At 47.8% G+C, this 18,714-nt stretch overlaps 1 protein-coding gene across 1 annotated transcript; it reads left to right on the forward strand.

Annotated features, from left to right (window-relative positions):
- The first annotated feature begins 428 nt into the window (after positions 1-428).
- On the forward strand, positions 429-18,289 carry LOC309861075 (zinc finger protein 354A-like). The gene is made up of 5 exons (XM_082723578.1): positions 429-645; positions 1,734-1,819; positions 7,747-7,873; positions 8,606-8,701; positions 16,152-18,289. The coding sequence occupies exons 2-5, from the start codon at positions 1,787-1,789 to the stop codon at positions 17,708-17,710; spliced, it is 1,815 nt and encodes a 604-aa protein (XP_082579704.1). The 5' UTR covers positions 429-645; positions 1,734-1,786; the 3' UTR covers positions 17,711-18,289.
- The last annotated feature ends 425 nt before the right edge of the window (positions 18,290-18,714 follow it).

Below are 18,714 nucleotides of genomic sequence, written 5' to 3' on the forward strand. Positions count from 1 at the left end.
CTACTGCCCCCTGACCAAACAAAAACAAAACAAAACAGTTAACCAAGAGCAATGAACTTTGTTGAGTTCATTGACATACTTTCAACCACTTGTAATAGTGTTTGGAATAGAGCAGGTGATCGCTACACTTTGATTCAATCACTGGAGGGGAAATACGTTTGCTCTCCGCAGCTGTCTACTTGCCTTACTGTCACTTATGGAAATGCACAGCTAAATGACACACCGTCCTCAGGAAACCTCCACCTCCTTCCTGAGGAACCTGGAGCCACGAGCCCCGGGTAGCCCAAAGGGTGCGACGCGGAGCCCGTAAGGGGGAGCTGGGCAAGTGACAGGCGCGCCAAGGCCCCGCCTCTCAGGCTACGGCTGAGAACTACAGTTCCCAGAATGCTTGGCTCCCGCGTGACTACATTCACCAGAGGCTTTGCGGCCGTCCTCCCCCGCTTGCCGTCCCGCCTCCCCGGACCTGCGCGGGACGCCGGTCTACTGCTGCCGGAGCGGGCGGCTCAGGGACTTGAAGTCGGCCCGGGCATTGCCCGGGAAGGACTCGCGACCCCGGGCTGCTGTTCGCTGGGGTAGTGTCGGAGCCTCCGCCGGCGGAGCACGGCTGGGGAGGCGCAGTCCCCGAAACCCCGAGGCCTGGGAGAGGTGAGCTGCAGAAGGTCGGCCGAATGCGGGACGGACGGAGGACCGGGGCCTCGGGAGGATGCGGCGCCGGGGCGCGGGGCACAGGCCCGAGAGGCGCGAGTGGGGGCTTTGTGGGCGCAGGCAGGGGGGTCAAGGGCCCGCACCCCCGATGTGCCCGCCTGGCCCGCACCAGCTGTCTCGCGGACGCGCCGCTGACCGCGGCAGGTCGGGCACCTGTCCCCACCGGCCCAGGCCCTGGTCACACTCCTACTCCCTCCGGACTCGTGCCCGGCGCGCTACCTGCCGGGCCCTGCTGGCGTTTGGATTTGCTCCCGGCTGCCAGTGAACGTGAGAAACTGTGTTTCCACCCCCTCCCCGGCGCCACTGCCTTCCCGGGCTGCAGGCGCAGAGATGTGTTTTCCGATAGAAGTGAGTTGCCGGCTCCCCACCCCCCTACGGCGGAATCTGGACTGGAACCCAAGTTTTCGGTCTCTGTGCCTGCTCCCCCAGACGGCAGCCCTCCGGCCGCCGTCGGAAAACTGCTGTCGTCCGTTTCCCAAGCACTTTTCTCTAAAAACCTGGAAGGAGATTCCTTGACAGGAGGGGGAGGAGTTGGGGGCGGGTGCAGCTTGAGGTGGAGAGGAGTTGTCCCCTCCCCTGCGGGCGGTGAGGTTAGAGCCGGTGCTGTGGAGACGCGCGGTAAGGATCCCGGAGCACCCTCACTGGCTGTGTGCACTGGGGCAAGTGGCTCCCACTCTGCACTCAGTTTCCTGATCTGTAAAATAGGCGTGGACAATGGCAGCTATGCTGGGGAACCGAACGATGTGAGCCGTGCCTGGCCCCTGGGGCAGGTTCAGTAAGTTGTTGCTGCTACTGAAGCTGGAGTCCTAGGTCTTTTTTCTCTGAGCCACAGGGGAAAGAGTTGGGCCCCGGCCCACTGTGGGCTGGCCCTTGTCTCTGGGCCTGTCCAGCTCCAGCTCCTTCTGACTTCCCTCTCCGAGGGCACGTGGCCTCAGTCTCAGGTGGTGGAAGGATTTCAGAGCTGGTGATTCTCAGGGGCGGAAACCAGAAGGGGCTTCTCCGTCCTGGCTCCCTTTTTCCTCTTTCAGATTTGTCTTCTGGAGACTCCACCTATCCTCAGGGAAGAGCCCAGAAAGAAGATATGGCTATTGGACCGAGGGAAGCAACATCTCAAGTGAGTTCATTGACATATTTGGTCTTAGAGACAGATCTTTTTTTTTTTTTTTTTTTTTTTTTTTTTGGCTTCTCAAACTGAAGTCCTCTGCTGCATGCAGTCTTCTGCAGGACCTGGAGCCCAAGCCCTTTCCTCCTTCAAGAGTCAATCCACCCAGGGGGAGGGTGGATTCTGTAGGGAATGTTTGCCTCTTCCCTGCCAATCCGTGTCTAGTGTTTCCCCTTTCTTTTCCTAACAGACATTTCTTTTTATTCATTAATCTCAATTCAGTGTATGGTTACTAACTTGACAGGTGAGATGCCACGTGGGGACAGAACACACACACACACACACACACACACACACACACACACACACATACTTGGCAGCTCCTTTCTGGACCCGCTTCCTTGGCTTGCCCTGGTCTCCCTCCCTACCCTTGGTTTTTCTTTAGGATACCCTCCCTAGGCTACTCCAACTCATCATTGTCGGTTTTTTCTCCCTCTTTGTGGATTACGTTCCTTATTTCTGTACTCTTGAAAACTGTTCTGGACCTGCTATTTTCATCCTTCCGTTGTTGGAAACAGGGGAGGGACCTGGTCCAGGTGAGCCAGTGCCTGAACAAGGAATAGCTGTGTTCGAGGGGACACAGCTGAAGGGAGCATGGAGGGATGTACAGGATATCAGGAGTGGAGAGGCAGGGTCTCCGGTGGGTAGGAAGCAGGCCTTGAACCCAGGCTGCTGGGCTTGAACCCATCTCCTTGGTTACTGTTTGTGGGCCCGGGACAGATGTGCCCATTTCCTTGCCTGGACAATGGAAATAACAAGCATGCGGACCTCATGGGGCAGGTGAAAGGGTCCTGCGAGTCAGTGCATGGGAAGTGTTTGGATCAGGGCTGGGCACTAGCAGACGCCCAACAAGGGGTGGTTGTGGAAGCCAGATGGTGTTACTGAAGTGATGATACCACTCACACCGACAGATGGGACCTGCTGGACCATGTTCCTGGGACTTGTCCTTTCACTGATCAGCTACATTTGACAATTACAGTTAATGTTGCTGGGGTCTGCCTGAGGGTGTGGCCTTTGTTCTCACTCTCATGCCAGCACAGCAATGATTATCCCCATGTTTCACACTATCAAACTGAGACTCAGAGACATCCAGTAACCTAAATTCAAACCCCAGTGTCTGGCCTCTGGGTCCAGACTCAGCACTGTGCAGCCATTCCCCTGGTGCCTCTTTTGGAACCCAGGGCAGCCCCAGCCCCCATGTTCCCAGAGCTCTTCTCTGCTGTCCTATTGTCTTGGGGCCCTTGAAACACGGTGGTGGTTGATCTTCGGGCTGGGACCGGCCAGTGCATATTTCTAAAGCTTTCCCCTCCTGTTCCCACAGAGCCACATTGCTCTCTTGCCCAGAATCTTCTCCATCCCTGCAGGGGAGTAAATGCGTGTGGCATTCTCCCTAATCTCACCTGCTCCCATGTGTCCCTACTACATGGGCTTGCAGGTAAAGCCCAGTGATGGGTGTTTAAGACCAGAAAGAGAGTATACCAAGTGCTGGCTTAACAGAAAACTTTAATGATTGTCCTGCCTTTGACACCAATAAGGTATGTGGCCCAGGGTCTTGACTGTCCTGAACCTTCTGGTCCTTATCTCTAAAATGAGGATTGACGGGCACCTGGATGACTCAGTGTGTTAAGAGTCTGCCTTCAGCTCAGGTCATGATCCCAGAGTCCTGCTCAGTGGGAGCCTGCTTCTCTGTCTCCCTGCTGACCCCCCGCCACTTGTACTCTTCCTCTCTTTCTGTCAAGTAAATAAATAAAACCTTTATAATAAAATAAAGTACGGATTGAACTGGGAGATGGTATATGGTCCTGTCCACCTACACATTTTTCTTTCATTGATCAAATTATTTCATATGTTTACCTTGTCTGCCAGTTGAATTATGTTATTTTGAGGGCTAAGATTATTTCTTGCATTCCCCTCATGTGCAAGTAATTTACTTTGTTATACATGTATGACCTGCTCATGTTTAAAATTCAGAGCATCAGGGCACCTGAGTGGCTCAGTCGTTAAGCATCTGTCTTTGGCTCAGGTCATGATCCTAGGGTCCAGGGAGCGTAGGGCTCCCTGCTTGGCATGAGCCCTGCTTCTCCCTCTCCCACTTCCTCTGCTTCTGTTCCCTCTCTTATAGCCTCTCTCTGTGTCAAATAAATAAGTAAAATCTTTAAAAAAAAAAAAAAAAAGAAAGAAAAGAAATTCAGAGCTTAAAAAATATCTATAGGGGCGCCTGGGTGGCTCAGTGGGTAAGCCTCTGCCTTTGGCTCGGGTCACGATCCCAGGGTTCTGGGTACCTGCATCGGGCTCTCTGTTCAGCAGGGAGCTTGCTTCCCCTCTCTCTCTGCCTGCCTCTCTGCGTGCTTGTGATCTCTGTCTGTCAAATAAATAAAATATTTAAAAAAAAAAAAACTACATAAAGAAGAAAGTGAAAGCTCTCTTACCCCAGTATCTAGAGATAGTCACTGTCCCGCTTTGGTATATGTCCATCAGACTCATATTCTTTTTATCTTTGTTTTTTATTTATATGTGTATTAATAGTCACATACGTACGCATTTATTTTACCATTTTAACTTTTCTCGGGTGATAAAATAAGCATGATGTACATTCACAGCTTTAACCATTTCAGGGCGTTGAACTCAGTGGCATTAAGTACCTTCACATCATTGCACAGCTGTCACTGCTACCTGTCTCCATCGTATAGATGATCTCATTCGTTTCTTAATGCCCGGAGGTAGGCATTGAGAGGCAGTTTTGCTGAGTGGTTACGAATGGAGTCTTGGGCCTCCTCCATACTGAAATTCTACCTCTACCCCCGACCAGCTGCAACACTGTGATTTATAATAGGAAATACATATTTGGTTTTCACCACTGTTCCTAGCACAGAGGAAATTATGAGGGTTTTGGAAGCTGAGTGATTCATAATATTGGGGTTTTGTTCTTGAAGAAACTTAAGAGCGTTAAGGGTGACATGGGTGTGTGTTGCTATTCATAACAATCCATTTCAACCAAGCCGGATTTGCCATGAATGAGATGACTTTTAGAAAATCCCTAAGGATCTGAGCTGGTTGGCAGGAGAACCTATCTGGATTAGAGGGGTTGGACCTTTGGGCCCTCTCCCCCCACAACCCAAGGACCAGTCATGCCTACACAGTGGTCAGTGATTTAATCCATTGTGCTTGTGTCATGAAGTCTTGGGAAAAAAACTCAAAACAACAGGGTTCAGAGAGCTTCTGGGTTGGTGAACACTTGTAGATGGGGAAAGTGGTGCATCCCAAAAGAGCACAGAAGCTCCATGTCCCTTCCCATATAGCCTGCCATATGCATCGCTTCCATCTGGCTGTCCCTGCATTCTCTCCTTCTGTAATTAACCAATAACCTAGTAAGTAAATGCATTCCTGCATTGTGGTGCTTTTCCTGCATTTACCACTTTAGCAAGTTAATTAAACCCAAGGGTAGGGGTTGTAGAAACCTCCCCGACTCATAGCCAGTTGGTCGGAAGCATAGGTAACAGTCTGGACTTGAAATTGGCATCTGAAGTTGGGGCGGTCCTGTGGGACTGAGCCCTTAATCTGTGGGATCCGACCATCTCTCCAGGTCAGTGACATGAGAATTGAGGTCAATTGTAGGACACCTAGCTGGTGTCACACAGCCACTTGGTATGTGAAAACCCCACATGTCTGGGGTCAGAAGTAAAGGAGTATTGTAGTATAGACTGGAGACACACAGGGCCTCCTATATATAGGGTCTCTGGTACACCATCTGTTTGACTTGGACTGATTTCTCCTTGTTTCTTCTTGTGTAAATTGGGGGCAGTAATAGTACCTATTTTATAGGATTGTAGTAAAGATACATATTTATAGTAACAGTAAGTAAAAACCTCTAGAAACAGTAGTTGGTCCGAAGAAAGCATTCAATAAATGATAGCTATTTTTTTATTTTTTTATAAACATATAATATATTTTTATCCCCAGGGGTACAGGTCTGTGAATTGCCAGGTTTACACACTTCACAGCACTCACCATAGCACATACCCTCCCCAATGCCCATAACCCCACCCCCTCTTCCGACCCCCATCCCCCCAGCAACCCTCAGTTTGTTTTGTGAGATTAAGAGTCACTTAAGGTTTGTCTCCCTCCCAATCCCATCTTGTTTCATTTATTCTTCTCCTACCCTCCTAATCCCCCACATTGCACCTCCACTTCCTCATATCAGGGAGATCATATGATAGTTGCCTTTCTCCAATTGACTTATTTCACTAAGCATGATACCCTCTAGTTCCATCCACGTTGTCACAAATGGCAAGATTTCATTTCTTTTGATGGCTGCATAGTATTCCATTGTATAGATGAATACTATACATCTTCTTTATCCATTTATCTGTTGATGGACATCTAGGTTCTTTCCACAGTTTAGCTATTGTGGACATTGCTGCTATAAACATTCGGGTGAATGTGCCTCTTCGGATCTCTACGTTTGTATCTTTAGGGTAAATACCCAGTAGTGCAATTGCTGGGTCATAGGGTAGCTCTATTTTCAACTTTTGAGGAACCTCCATGCTGTTTTCCAGAGTGGTTGTACTAGCTTACATTCCCACCAACAGTGTAAGAGGGTTCCTCTTTCTCCGCATCCTCACCAGCATCTGTCATTTCCTGACTTGTTAATTTTAGCTATTCTGACTGGTGTGAGGTGGTATCTCATTGTGGTTTTGATTTGTATTTCCCTGATGCCGAGTGATGTGGAGCACTTTTTCATGTGTCTGTTGGCCATCTGGATGTCTTCTTTGCAGAAATGTCTGTTCATGTCTTCTGCCCATTTCTTGATTGGATTATTTGTTCTTTGGGTGTTGAGTTTGCTAAGTTCTTTATAGACTTTGGACACTAGCCCTTTATCTGATATGTCGTTTGCAAATATCTTCTCGCATTCTGTCAGTTGCCTTTTGGTTTTAATGATAGCTATTTTTAAAAAGATTTTATTTTTATTTATTTGACAGAGAGAGAGAGAGATCACAAGTACGCAGAGAGGTAGGCAGAGTGAGGGGAGGACGCAGGCTCCCCGACAAGCAGAGAGCCCAATGCAGGATTTGATCCCAGGACCTTGAGATCATCACCTGAGCCAAAGGCAGAGGCTTAACCCACTGAGTCACCCAGGCGCCCCTAAATGATAGCTATTTTAATTCCGTAAGCACACAGAGAGTGCCTTAAGCTAGCTAACCTACCCTGCATCAGTGATTTTACATTGTTTTCTGTTTTCGTTGTTTTCTGATCACTAAAACCATCATAAATTCCCTTGAATTTGCATTTTTGTGCACTCTTTGTTATGATACAAATATAGTAACTGATAAAGTAAAAGATGCACTTTTTTAAAAAAAGATTTTATTATTTATTTGACAGAGCAAAAGATCACAAGTAGGCAGAGCAGCAGGCAGGGGTGGGGGGCAGGCTCCCTGCTGAGCAGAGAGCCCGATGCAGGGTTCCATCCCAGGACCCTGAGATCATGACCTGAGCTGAGGGCAGAGGCTTAACCCACTGAGCCACCCAGGCACCCCAAAATATGCACATTTTAAAGCTTTAAATATGTATTGTCAAATTGTCATCAGAAAGATTTTTCTAATTAACACACCTACCAATAGTTTTTTTAATTCTAATACTCTTACCAATGGTCTTAATTCCTGCCCACATCTCCTTATGGTAGTTAATACAAGTTCTGGGTAAGACTTCATGCTGTTTAGTTGTCACTGGCCGATGTCCACTAAACAAATGACCTGAAACCTTCAGAAATGAGAATAACACCCAAAGCCTTTCATGGCAGCCCATCCTCTCCAGCAACTGCCACCACTTTTACCCTGTGCGATGGGAGGTCCTGGGTGAGCTGGGATGGCTTGTCATTACAGGTGTCGGTGACCTTTGAGGATGTGGCTGTGCTCTTTACACGGGATGAGTGGAGGAAGCTGGGTCCTTCTCAGAGAAACGTGTACCAGGAAGTGATGCTGGAGAACTACAGTAACCTGGTCTCACTGGGTAAGGGAATTTTCCCTGTAGATGAAAAAGTCAGACAGTACCATAAGTCAGCACCAGCTTCCCTGCATAAAAGCTGTGGGGCATCAGGAACTTTCAGCTGAATTTGGCCTTGGGATTATGCACATTGTAAATAAATAAGTATTTGAAGCTTCTTTCCCCCTATAGGCATGGATTTGTCCCACACATCAACAGTTGGCATACTTGTGTGTTGGAAATTCCCTCATAGTTCAGGCAACATTTTCCAGCACTGATTTTCTGTGATTTGTTTGCTCAGCTCACAGCAGAAACCATCCCTCAACCATCTTCATTACCCTGCCGCCAGCCTTTCCCAATTCTCCCTTCCAGCCTGATGAATGTGTATAATCCATCTTTGAAAGAGGGTCAGATGGTGCTTTCTTATTTTAAACAGGGCATGGGTACCTGTTTACAAATATTTAGTCTGTAAATCTAACATGTTCCCTCTAACGTGGAAAGCCGTGGGTACTCTAGTAACCAGAGCTGCCTGTGAATCCGGCGTCTCTAACCTACAGCTACTTCCCACACGGCCACACCCTACAGGCCCCTTGCCTTTCCCCTCACACACACCCTCACATCGCGGGGCCACGGCTGGAACACCCCACCAGAGCTCTTTGTACCATCCCATGCGTTTTCCACTCAGATCCATGATGCGTCTTTGAGTCTAAAGAAAACCAAGTCTTATCTTTCTTTTTTCTTTTTCTTGTCTCTGAGCAGGACTCCTGTTTTCCAAACCAAGAGTGATCTCCCTGTTGCAGCAAGGAGAAGATCCCTGGAAGGTAGAGAAAGAAAGTCCTGGAGGCCCCTCTCTAGGTGAGTGGGTGGGACCGAGCAGCGGGGGGTGGGTGCGGGCAACAGTCTGGGGGGGTAAGTGGACAGTGTGGCTCGGAGATGTCGATCAGGAAGGTTTCTCCGGGGCCTCTGTCCCCCACAAGCGGCAGAGGGGGGATGCTTAGGCCCCAGACATGAGCTTCCTCTTACTCTCTTGGTAATCACTTACCAAATGAATCTCTGGAGAGCTCTTCTTATTCGTTCCGTTTTCACAGGATCGCTGCATCTCGAGGATTCAGTCAGTGAATAGTGTATTTAAGGAATGGCAGAGAATCCATCTGACCAAGGCTCGCTATAGGAGAGAAAGAGCCGAGGAAGGAAAGGGTGTCTGAAAGCTAGCAAAGCCGCATTACACTGGGCTTTGACAAGAGTCTTCTGCATGGGACCATCCCATGGAAATGAAGGATTTTCAGCAGAAGACTGGAGTTCTGGGTATTTTAGAAAAATTGGCTTAAATGTGATAGAGTGTTAATGTCCTCTGGAGCAAGCCCCTATTCTGGCATTGAGGGCCACTGTCAGAGACAAGAGTGGCTGGTGTGGACAGAACTGGCAGGGGCCGGGGGACAGCTACTAATGTGTCACTGTTGATGCTGAAGAGTGATGACGTGGCTATGTGTGTATTTGTAATGTGTGCAGAAGTGCAGACAGAGGCTGGGGGGACACACCTGAGCTGGTGCCAGGAGCTCCACATGGAATGGGATTGAGAAGGGGCAGGACGAAGGAGGGCTTTAGTAGTATGTAATCTTAACATTTCGTAGAGAATAGATTGATGAAATCCTTATGTAATTTGAGTTTAATAAGAATGGTCACTTTGGAGCATGGTGGGGGATAGATTGAAAGTGAGGGAAAAGCTAATGGGGAATCTTCCCGGAGACACTTGCAGTAAGGTAGGTAAGATGTTTCTAGGGTGGGACAAAGGCACGGGCACTGGGGTCCGGTGGGAGGAAGAGGGGGCCCCCTTGTTAAAGGTGTAGGGCAAGTTTGCTGTGGGATGGGTCTCACTGGGGAGCGAATGGAATGCTCGGGGAGAGATGCTGGTCGACAGCTGTATAAGGTCTCTGGTGGCTCGGAAGGGAGGTCAGGGAGCCCTCGGCACAAAGGTGGCATCTGACACCTTGAGCTAACCAGGTGAGGGCACAGAGCAGAGGACAGAATCCCAGGAAACCTCACCATTTACAAGGTGGGTTAGGAAAGAATGACCCCATACAATGGCTGCAGAGTGTGTGAGGGTGCGCAGCGGAAGGGGTGGTGTGGGCAGAGGCTTCCCGAGGATGTGGAGCTGGGTCCAGTCACAGGAAAGGGCTGCCTGAGTCCAGAGAAAGGAAGCCAATGGGTGCCGCCGGGAGCCAGGAGAGTGCCGCAGGGACCAGATCCCACCCAGCGGGAGGAGCCTGGACACAGGATCTGGTCTGTGTCTGAGAGCCAGGCCAGGTGCCTGGGGACTGGGAAGTAGTCTGACCAGGGCCCCAGGTGTACACTGCTGAGAGCAGCCTGCAGGCCAAGGGGGGCCTGTTGACGTGGAAGTGAGGGCTCCTCCCCGATGTTGTCAGGTCCAGATGCATCAGTGATGGCTTCTCAATCCGTGAGCTCCGCAGAGGAGCTGCAGGCTGGGCGCTCTCCCTCCCCAAGCCCCCAGGCCAAGGGAGCCTTCTTCCCACCATACTCTGAGGTTTCTGCTGTGGGAACCACCCATGTCTGTATGTCTGTCTATCTTACTCTGATTTGGGAGAAAACACGAGGTTTGGGAAGTGGGTAGAGGCCGCCATCAAGTGCCCACAGCAGGCAGGAGTCCGTAAATCAGCCGAGGGTCGGCAGGGTGGCGTCTGGGCCAAGTCTGTCAGGAAAGATCGGAGGAAGAGAAGGAAGGCTCTATCCCTTTCCCCGTGCCTCGGGAGCCTCCCATCAGGAATGCATCTCTCCAAGTGAAGCGAGTCAGGGGAGTAGAAAATGTGTCCGGAGTTCCAGAGTCCAGAGCTGTGCCAAGAGGCACTGTGGCCCCCGGGCAACGGGGCTGGAGTCCTCAGCAGCCTCCTCCTCGGCATCAGGGACATGTCCCTGAGGGTGGACCACGGGTGGGCTTTGAGAGGAAGCAAGGACAGCACAGCCAAGCAGTATGTACACGTCCCTGGACAGGATGCACCTCCTCTCCTTCCGCAGAGATGGCAGTCACCCCGGGGTGCCCCAGTAGTACCTGCGTGTGTCTGTCTGTCCAGCACCTCTGGCGGGTCTCCATCTGTCCGGACTAATGGGGCCTTGGAACGGCTTCCCTCCGGAGTGCAGGTCACTTCCCCGTGAGCGCAGGTGAAGGATGGAGTGTTCTGGAAATAGCTCAGGTAGTTAACTCTGGACCAGACCTGAAACCTGCCCCTCCCATAGCCGGTGACAGAAAAGCCTGTGCTTTTCAGGCACGGACTCATAGCACCTCTAGCGGCCTCTGAGTTTCCTTTTTTTTTTTTTTTTTCTTTTTAAATTTCAAAACTATTCGCAAATAGGAAAAACAGAAAAACAAAGGGTCATGGGGGGATGTTTGAAGTGAGAGGTGGAAGACGCTGGCAGGAGGGGTGTGTGTCTCCTCTGAGTCTCTTGCTGAGAAGGGAGCACACCTGCGGGGGGTGCTTTGCCGGAGGAGTTGTAATGAGGCCATTAAACCAGCCGGTACATCATGAGTTAGCTCTATGCCCGAATGCGGAAATAGTCCTGAAATCTAAAATTTAAAAATGCAGGTATGATCTGGATAAGCCATTATCTTCCAGTGAAAATGTGCTTTTCTTTCCTGTCATTTTCTCCTCCTTTGTCATCTCAGCACAAGAAGCTTGGTGGGGGGACTGAAACCCGGCTGGGTGGTCAGCGGAGGTGTCCCTGGGGGCTGCCCCACACAGAGGGTGGGGCCTCTTTTTCTAACTTGCACAAAGGTGCTGCCCTTAGCAGCCCAGCAGCCCAACAGGCGGGGGTTTAAAGAAGGAATCTCTGAGGAGGTGAAAGCGGAGAGCAGGTACTCATAGGCGCCTCTACTGTGTTTGGTCAGTCTTGTCCTTGTCCCCTGCCCCCTCTCCCCAGCAGTACCCTTGCTGGCCCTGCACCTCCCTCCTGCCACCAACCTCTGTTCCTATAGCTGCAAAAATGTGCTATTAAAGGGTAAATCTGGGGCACCTGGGTGGCTCAGTCGGTTAAACATCTGCCTTTGGTTCAGGTCATGATCCCAGGGTCCTGGGATCAAGCCCAGCATCGGGCTCCCTGCTCAGTGGGGAGCCTGCTTCTCTCTCTGCCTGCCACTCCCCAGCTTGTGCTTTCTCTCTCTCACACAAGTAAGTAAGTCTTTAAAAAAAAAGAGGTTTATCAGGTCATCTCACTCCCCTACACAATTGTGCACTGTATGATTGCTCCCCAATCACACGGAGCACAATCCAGAGTCCCCGGCGTAGCCTCCAGAGCCTCCGTGGTCTGGCCCTGTCTCCCTCTTCACCTTCACCTCCTTCTGCTCGTTGCTTCATTCAAGGACTCTAATCACTCTAATCCAGCAGGCCAGCCTGACTCCTACCTCATGGCCCCCCCACTTGCTTTTCCCTCCCTGATTATTCTTCCTGACACCCATGAGCCTGTGTGACCCTTCCCTGAGTAGCCCAGGTTTCTGCTCAGATGGTACTTTCTCAAAAAGATTCAGCTCATCATGGCCCTCCATCTTCCACATTCTCTGTCCCCTCCCCCTGCTTTATTTTCCCTAAGGATGTTTGTCCCTGCATGATTGTATATATATTCATTCATTATCTCTCTCATCTCTGGGCTGTCTGATGTGTTCCCATTTCCCCAGTACCTAAAACAGTACCTGGTCAGAGTAGACTTTTAGTTAATGAGGGCATGAATGGCTTGGCTAGTTTGGTGGTGATGGAGATGGAAAGAAGTGAACTGTCTCGGAGATACTCGGGAGATAAGAAAAGCTGGGCTTGGAGATGGATTTAATATGAAGATAAAGGAGGTGCGTTATCAAGGGGGCTTGGTTTGTGGTTCTGGGTTGGACAGTGATCTCATTCATTTAGATATTGACACCACAAGGAGGTCAGATTTGGGAGTTGGTAGAAATTGGGTTTTGGGTGAATTAAGTTGACCCACTTATCCCAGGGGAGAGGTCAAGTTTCTGGTTAGATTTGGAGTCTTTCCCCTCAAAATACAGACTGGGTGTGAAATGTGAATTTGGGAGACCCTGGTCAATCCAGAGTCGTGGGTGAGTTTGAGTTAGCCTGTAGAGTGGATCCAGAATACCATAAGACAAAGAAAAAGTCTAGGGCTCGATCTCGAGGAACTCTGGCATCTTGTGGCCAGGTAGAGAGAAATGGGCCCACAGGGAAGAGAAGTGGGTATCCTGCAGAAGGAAAAATTAGGAGGCATTGAAGTCAAGGCTTATAATGGGCATAGGAGCAGTAGAGGCGGAGAGAAGCAGAGAAGTTTTTGACTCATTTAGATGGCAGAATAAACAAGTCTTAGAAATTGATTAGCTGAGGGCTGAGGGAGATGTATTTAGGACGCCTCTTATTAAAGTTTTGATTCAGAACTCGTGCTATTCTAGAGACAAGGGTTTGGTTATACGGGTTTGAAGGAGTGATCACAAATTCAGTTATGTTTACGTGTGTTGAATCTGAGGAGTTGTCAAGACATCTAAGCTGCTATTTTGAATGGGCTGGTGTGGAGAGAAGTGTTGCCCCGCATGTATGTTTGGAATCAAAGCTGGCCTATGGGAAGAGTACAGAGCAGAGGAATTGGGGTCCAAGGACTAAACCCTGAGGGACCCCCACCCCCAAGATTGAAGGTCACACAGAGGAACATGAGTGCACAGAGGAGGCTGAGGCTGGTGGGAAGGGAGAGGAATGTGGAACAAAGCAGGGGGTCATTGGACCCTAGGAAAAGGGCCGCTCAAGGCAAATGAGGGGTCACTGTGAGCTGCTGCCAATGGGTTGGTTCGGTGGGAACCGCAGAGCATTTTGTCTCCACCACCTGGAGGTCATGGCTGCCTTAGCGAGGGTGACTGACGACAGGAGCCAGAGGGGGTCTGAGGGGGTGCTGAGCAGGAGGAGGGGAACAGATGTAAGATACTGAGCAAGAGCGGACGTGGAGAAGGAGTAGCTCTTCTGTGCACATACAAACATTTCTGCATATCCTCTCGTTTTCCCTTGGCCGCTCCAACTGCACAACACACATCATTTCGCCCCTGTCACCTGGTGTCTATTGAAACTCTCCATGGCTGCCTATGGAGCGCTCCCTCTCTCAGGGGAGGAGCTGGGAATGACCTGTTGTATGCGCAGCTTTGGATCCTGTTAGCCCTGCAGGCCTACTTCGGCCCGCATTTTAGAAAATGGTACGGTTGCTGATTCGCAGGACACTGATTTAAAGCTGTACCTGTTAGCAAGACTTGGTTGAGGAAGGAACAAGGAGGGTGTTGGGCAGAAAGTAAAACACTCTTCTTTCCTTTCCAATAAATATTAAAGACACTGGGGCACCTGGGTGGCTCAGTTGGCTCAGGTCATGATCCCGGGGTTCTGGGATTGGTCACCTCACTTATCGGGGAGTCCAGTTCTCCCTTTCTTTCTGCCCCTACCCCCAGTTTGTGCTCTCACTTATGTGCTGTCTCTCAAATGAATAAATTTTTTAAAAATCTTAAATCATAAAGACATGCAAAATGATCCAAGGAGGGTGTACAGAGTGGAGGGGGAAATTCCAGATTTTAAAGAGGGAAAAGAAAAAATTATTGAGGAAGGAGACTGAGAAGTAAACCTGGTAGGAAAGAGAAAGCAGAAAACAGCATGTTGACCAAGCAGAGAAAATTGGTACACAGGAGAGGAAGGGAACATCCGACAGGAATCTCCACCACAGTGAGATGCAGGGGAGCCCTTTAAATGGTTCTTTCCAGCGGAGGAGGAAATGCCACACACAGGCATTCCCCTGGCAAAATGTAATAGTTGATATGTTGCATCCTCTCCCAATGACTGAGTTCAGTTCTGTTTTATCACTCTGTCATGCTAGCCCTTTTTTACCTTTTTATATTTATGCCCATCTCATTTATCCTCAACTCTTTTCCACACTGCTGGATAATCTCTTTTGCTCGATGCATGAGCAGGGCTGCCATTCCCGGCTTGCACGTTTTGGCTTCATGCCAACCTGCAGCACCTCTAGATTAGCTCCATAACTCGTTCCTCTTTGAACTGCCCCGACTGTAATCACCCATATGGTGATCTCCCATAACTCATGTAATGTCGGGTCCTGGAAGGCAGCCTCGGGTGTTTCAGTCGTGTGTGTGTGTGTGCATGTGTGTGTGAGAGAGAGAGAAAGAAATAAGGAATTGAGACTTATTTGACATTGTTCAAATTAGGAGTATATAAGTAATTAAGGGAAATTAACAAAACATTTTGTGTCTAATTCAGGTGATGTCAAGAGGATCTGTGAATAGGGCATGCTAAAATCTGCTTGCAAAGAACACTTAAGGTAGAAAAGGAAAATCTAATATATTTAGATGTAGGTAGGAATGTAATTATATAATACAAAGGTATGTAACATGTATTTTATTTTATTTTAAGATTTTATTTATTTATTTGACAGAAATCACAAGTAGGCAGAGAGGCAGGCAGAGAGAGAGGGGAAGGGAAGCAGGCTCCCTGCTGAGCCAAGAGCCCAATTTGGGGCTTGATCCTAGGACCCTGAGACCATGACCTGAGCCAAAAGCAGAGGCTTAACCCACTGAGCCACCCAGGTGCCCCGTAATGCGTATTTTAAATATTATGGTTAAGTGCTATAATAAGGGGAATGGACTGTAGAAACTCAGACTCAAGAAAAAGGACTCCATTTGAATTGAATCTGAAGGATACAAATAATTGGGCATGAGGGAAGGTAGGGAAGACTTTACAGATTAGGAAAATTACACACGATGAAGAGAAATATCGTGAAAATAATTTCAGAGTCCAGGATGGCTTTGGACTGATCCCACACTGCCTCTCCCAATTCATGATCCCCTGGTTGCTCTGACACTCACCTTCTTTAAATGGGCTTGTTCTAATCTTTTCTCCACCCTAGTACTTCAGTTCCCGTTGATTCTTTTTCTCTCTTGCTTAAATCTTTTGTGTTTTCCTTTTACAGCTGGCCAGATAAAAACCCTATTTAAATAACATCAATACTTAGGATGCCTGGGTGGCTCAGTTGGTTATTAAGGTTCTGGTTTCAGCCCAGGCCATGATCCCAGGGTCCTGGGATCGAGTCACACATTGGGCGCCCTGCTTCTCCCTCTGCCTGCCACTCTCCATGCTTGTGCGTACATGCTCTCTCTCTTTCTCTCTCTCTCTCTCTCTGATAAATAAATAAATGGCATCAATACTTACTTATTCTCTACGTTTAGTGTATGTAGCTAAATACCGTATCACATGAAACAGCTTTAGTGTTTTTCCCCCTCCAGGATGGAAGAGCAGTCACAAAACCACGAAGTCAACTCAGACACAAGATTCTTCTTTTCAGGAGCTAATAATGAGAAGATCCAGAAGAAATGGACCCTGGGACTTTAAATCAGAAAAACCCTGCATTTATGAAGAGAGATTAGATAAAAAGCAGGAGAAAAAAGAAAGTATTCAGGCAGTTGCAGGCAGCCACAAAAAAATCCTCATTGTAGAAAGAAGCCATAGAAATAATGATTTTGGCCAAAACTTCAGCCCAAAGTCAGTCCTTGTTAGGCAGCAGATGGGTCCCAGAGAAAAAACACCACCAAAATGTGAAATACAAGGAAACAGCTTCAAACAGAATCCATATTTGCTTAATCAACCAAAAATCAACACCACAGAGAAACGCTATAAATGTAGCATATGCGAAAAAACCTTCATTAACACTTCATCCCTTCGCAAACATGAGAAAAACCATAGTGGAGAGAAATTATTTAAATGCAAAGAATGTTCAAAAGCCTTTAACCAAAGTTCAGCTCTCATTCAGCATCAAATAACTCATACTGGAGAGAAGCCCTATATATGTAAAGAATGTGGGAAAGCCTTCACTCTGAGTACATCCCTTTACAAACACCTAAGAACCCACACTGTGGAGAAATCCTATCGATGTAAAGAATGTGGTAAATCCTTCAGCAGAAGGTCTGGACTTTTTATACATCAAAAAATCCACGCTGGAGAAAATCCCCATAGATACAATCCAGGTAGGAAGGCAGCCAGCTCATCCCTTCCTGGATGTCAGAGAATTCACCTCAGAAAGAAATCCTATTTATGTAATGAATGCGGCAACACCTTTAAGTCGAGCTCATCCCTTCGTTATCATCAGAGGATTCACACAGGAGAGAAACCTTTTAAGTGCAGTGAATGTGGGAGAGCCTTCAGTCAGAGCGCGTCTCTTATCCAGCACGAAAGAATTCACACTGGAGAAAAGCCCTATCGATGTAACGAATGTGGAAAAGGTTTTACTTCTATTTCACGACTTAACAGACACCGGATAATTCATACCGGTGAGAAGTTTTATAACTGTAATGAGTGTGGTAAAGCCTTAAGTTCCCACTCGACACTTATCATTCATGAAAGAATTCACACTGGCGAGAAACCGTGTAAATGCAAAGTGTGTGGGAAAGCCTTCCGACAGAGTTCAGCTCTCATTCAGCATCAGAGAATGCATACTGGAGAAAGACCCTACAAATGCAATGAGTGTGGGAAAACATTCAGGTGTAACTCATCCCTTAGCAACCATCAGAGAATCCACACAGGAGAGAAACCATACCGATGTGAGGAATGTGGGATCTCTTTCGGCCAAAGTTCTGCTCTTATTCAGCATCGGAGAATTCATACTGGAGAGAAGCCCTTTAAATGTAACACGTGTGGGAAAACTTTCAGACAGAGCTCATCACGTATCGCCCATCAGAGAATTCATACTGGAGAGAAACCCTATGAATGTACTACCTGTGGGAAACTTTTCAACCACAGGTCATCTCTTACTAATCATTATAAAATTCATATCGAAGAGCACCCCTAGGAAGTAGATATGCATGTGTGAAAGCCTTAAACCAAAGCTCATCAAAATACACAAGAGTGATATTACAAAAGTAATGGATAGGAAAAACCTTTCCATAATGTAGGCCTCACCAGATACCAGATTCCAAGGATAAGCCTTGACTACGTAATAGGTAACGAGGAAAGTAGAAAATGTTCATCCCTGCCAGGAACTCTTGAAAATAACCCGAAATGAAAAATTCGCAACTGGAGACATGGACTTTGGGCATTTGTAAAATAATTCTCTTTCTATGGCAGTGTACATGAGATACCATATGTGGTTGTCATAAACATCTGGATGAGGGGAGGTGTGCACTGGATTTCTCATTAAAAAAAAACTTCTAAGTTGGTAATACTTTTTTTTTTTACAACAAACATTTAATAGCATATAAAAGATGTGATTGAATTATACACTTTCAGAAAAAAGGACCAAATAAAAGATTTTTTTTAAAAAGAGCTGCAAACTACCTCTCCATTTCTGGGGTTTGTCCTTTTCCTGACCTGATGTCAACTCTGTGCATGGATCTCATTTAAAAATAGAAATAAAAGTCTGTTCTCTTCATCCTGTGTTCTTCTAGTAATTGCTGTCGATTGGTAATTTTCTAACCAGTTGTTAGTGCTGTTCTTGAAATCTCTTTATTTGGCCGTGAGGTCATTTATGAAAAAGTTATACCATGAGCTGTCATCCTAGGTACATTAAATGGAAAAATAGGCAATTATTTCAAGTTTAAAGCAATTAAATATTTATAAATTCACTGTTAGGGTCTGTAATCAAAGAAATGAGACTGATACAAAGTGAAGGTCAAGCAAAGCTTTATTTTGCACCATGCATTGAGAATCAAACCTACTGGTCGGGGCTGTCTCTTACAAAGAGGCGACCCCTCCCAGCCTCACAGACTAACTTTTATAGAGGTAGTTGAGTCTGGCTATACACAGGTGGCCAGTGAGATTGCAATACACAGAGAAAACTGCACAGTCAGGCTAGGT

The sequence above is a fragment of the Mustela nivalis genome (genome assembly GCF_964662115.1).
Source record: "Mustela nivalis genome assembly, chromosome: 3".
Lineage (NCBI taxonomy): Eukaryota > Metazoa > Chordata > Mammalia > Carnivora > Mustelidae > Mustela > Mustela nivalis.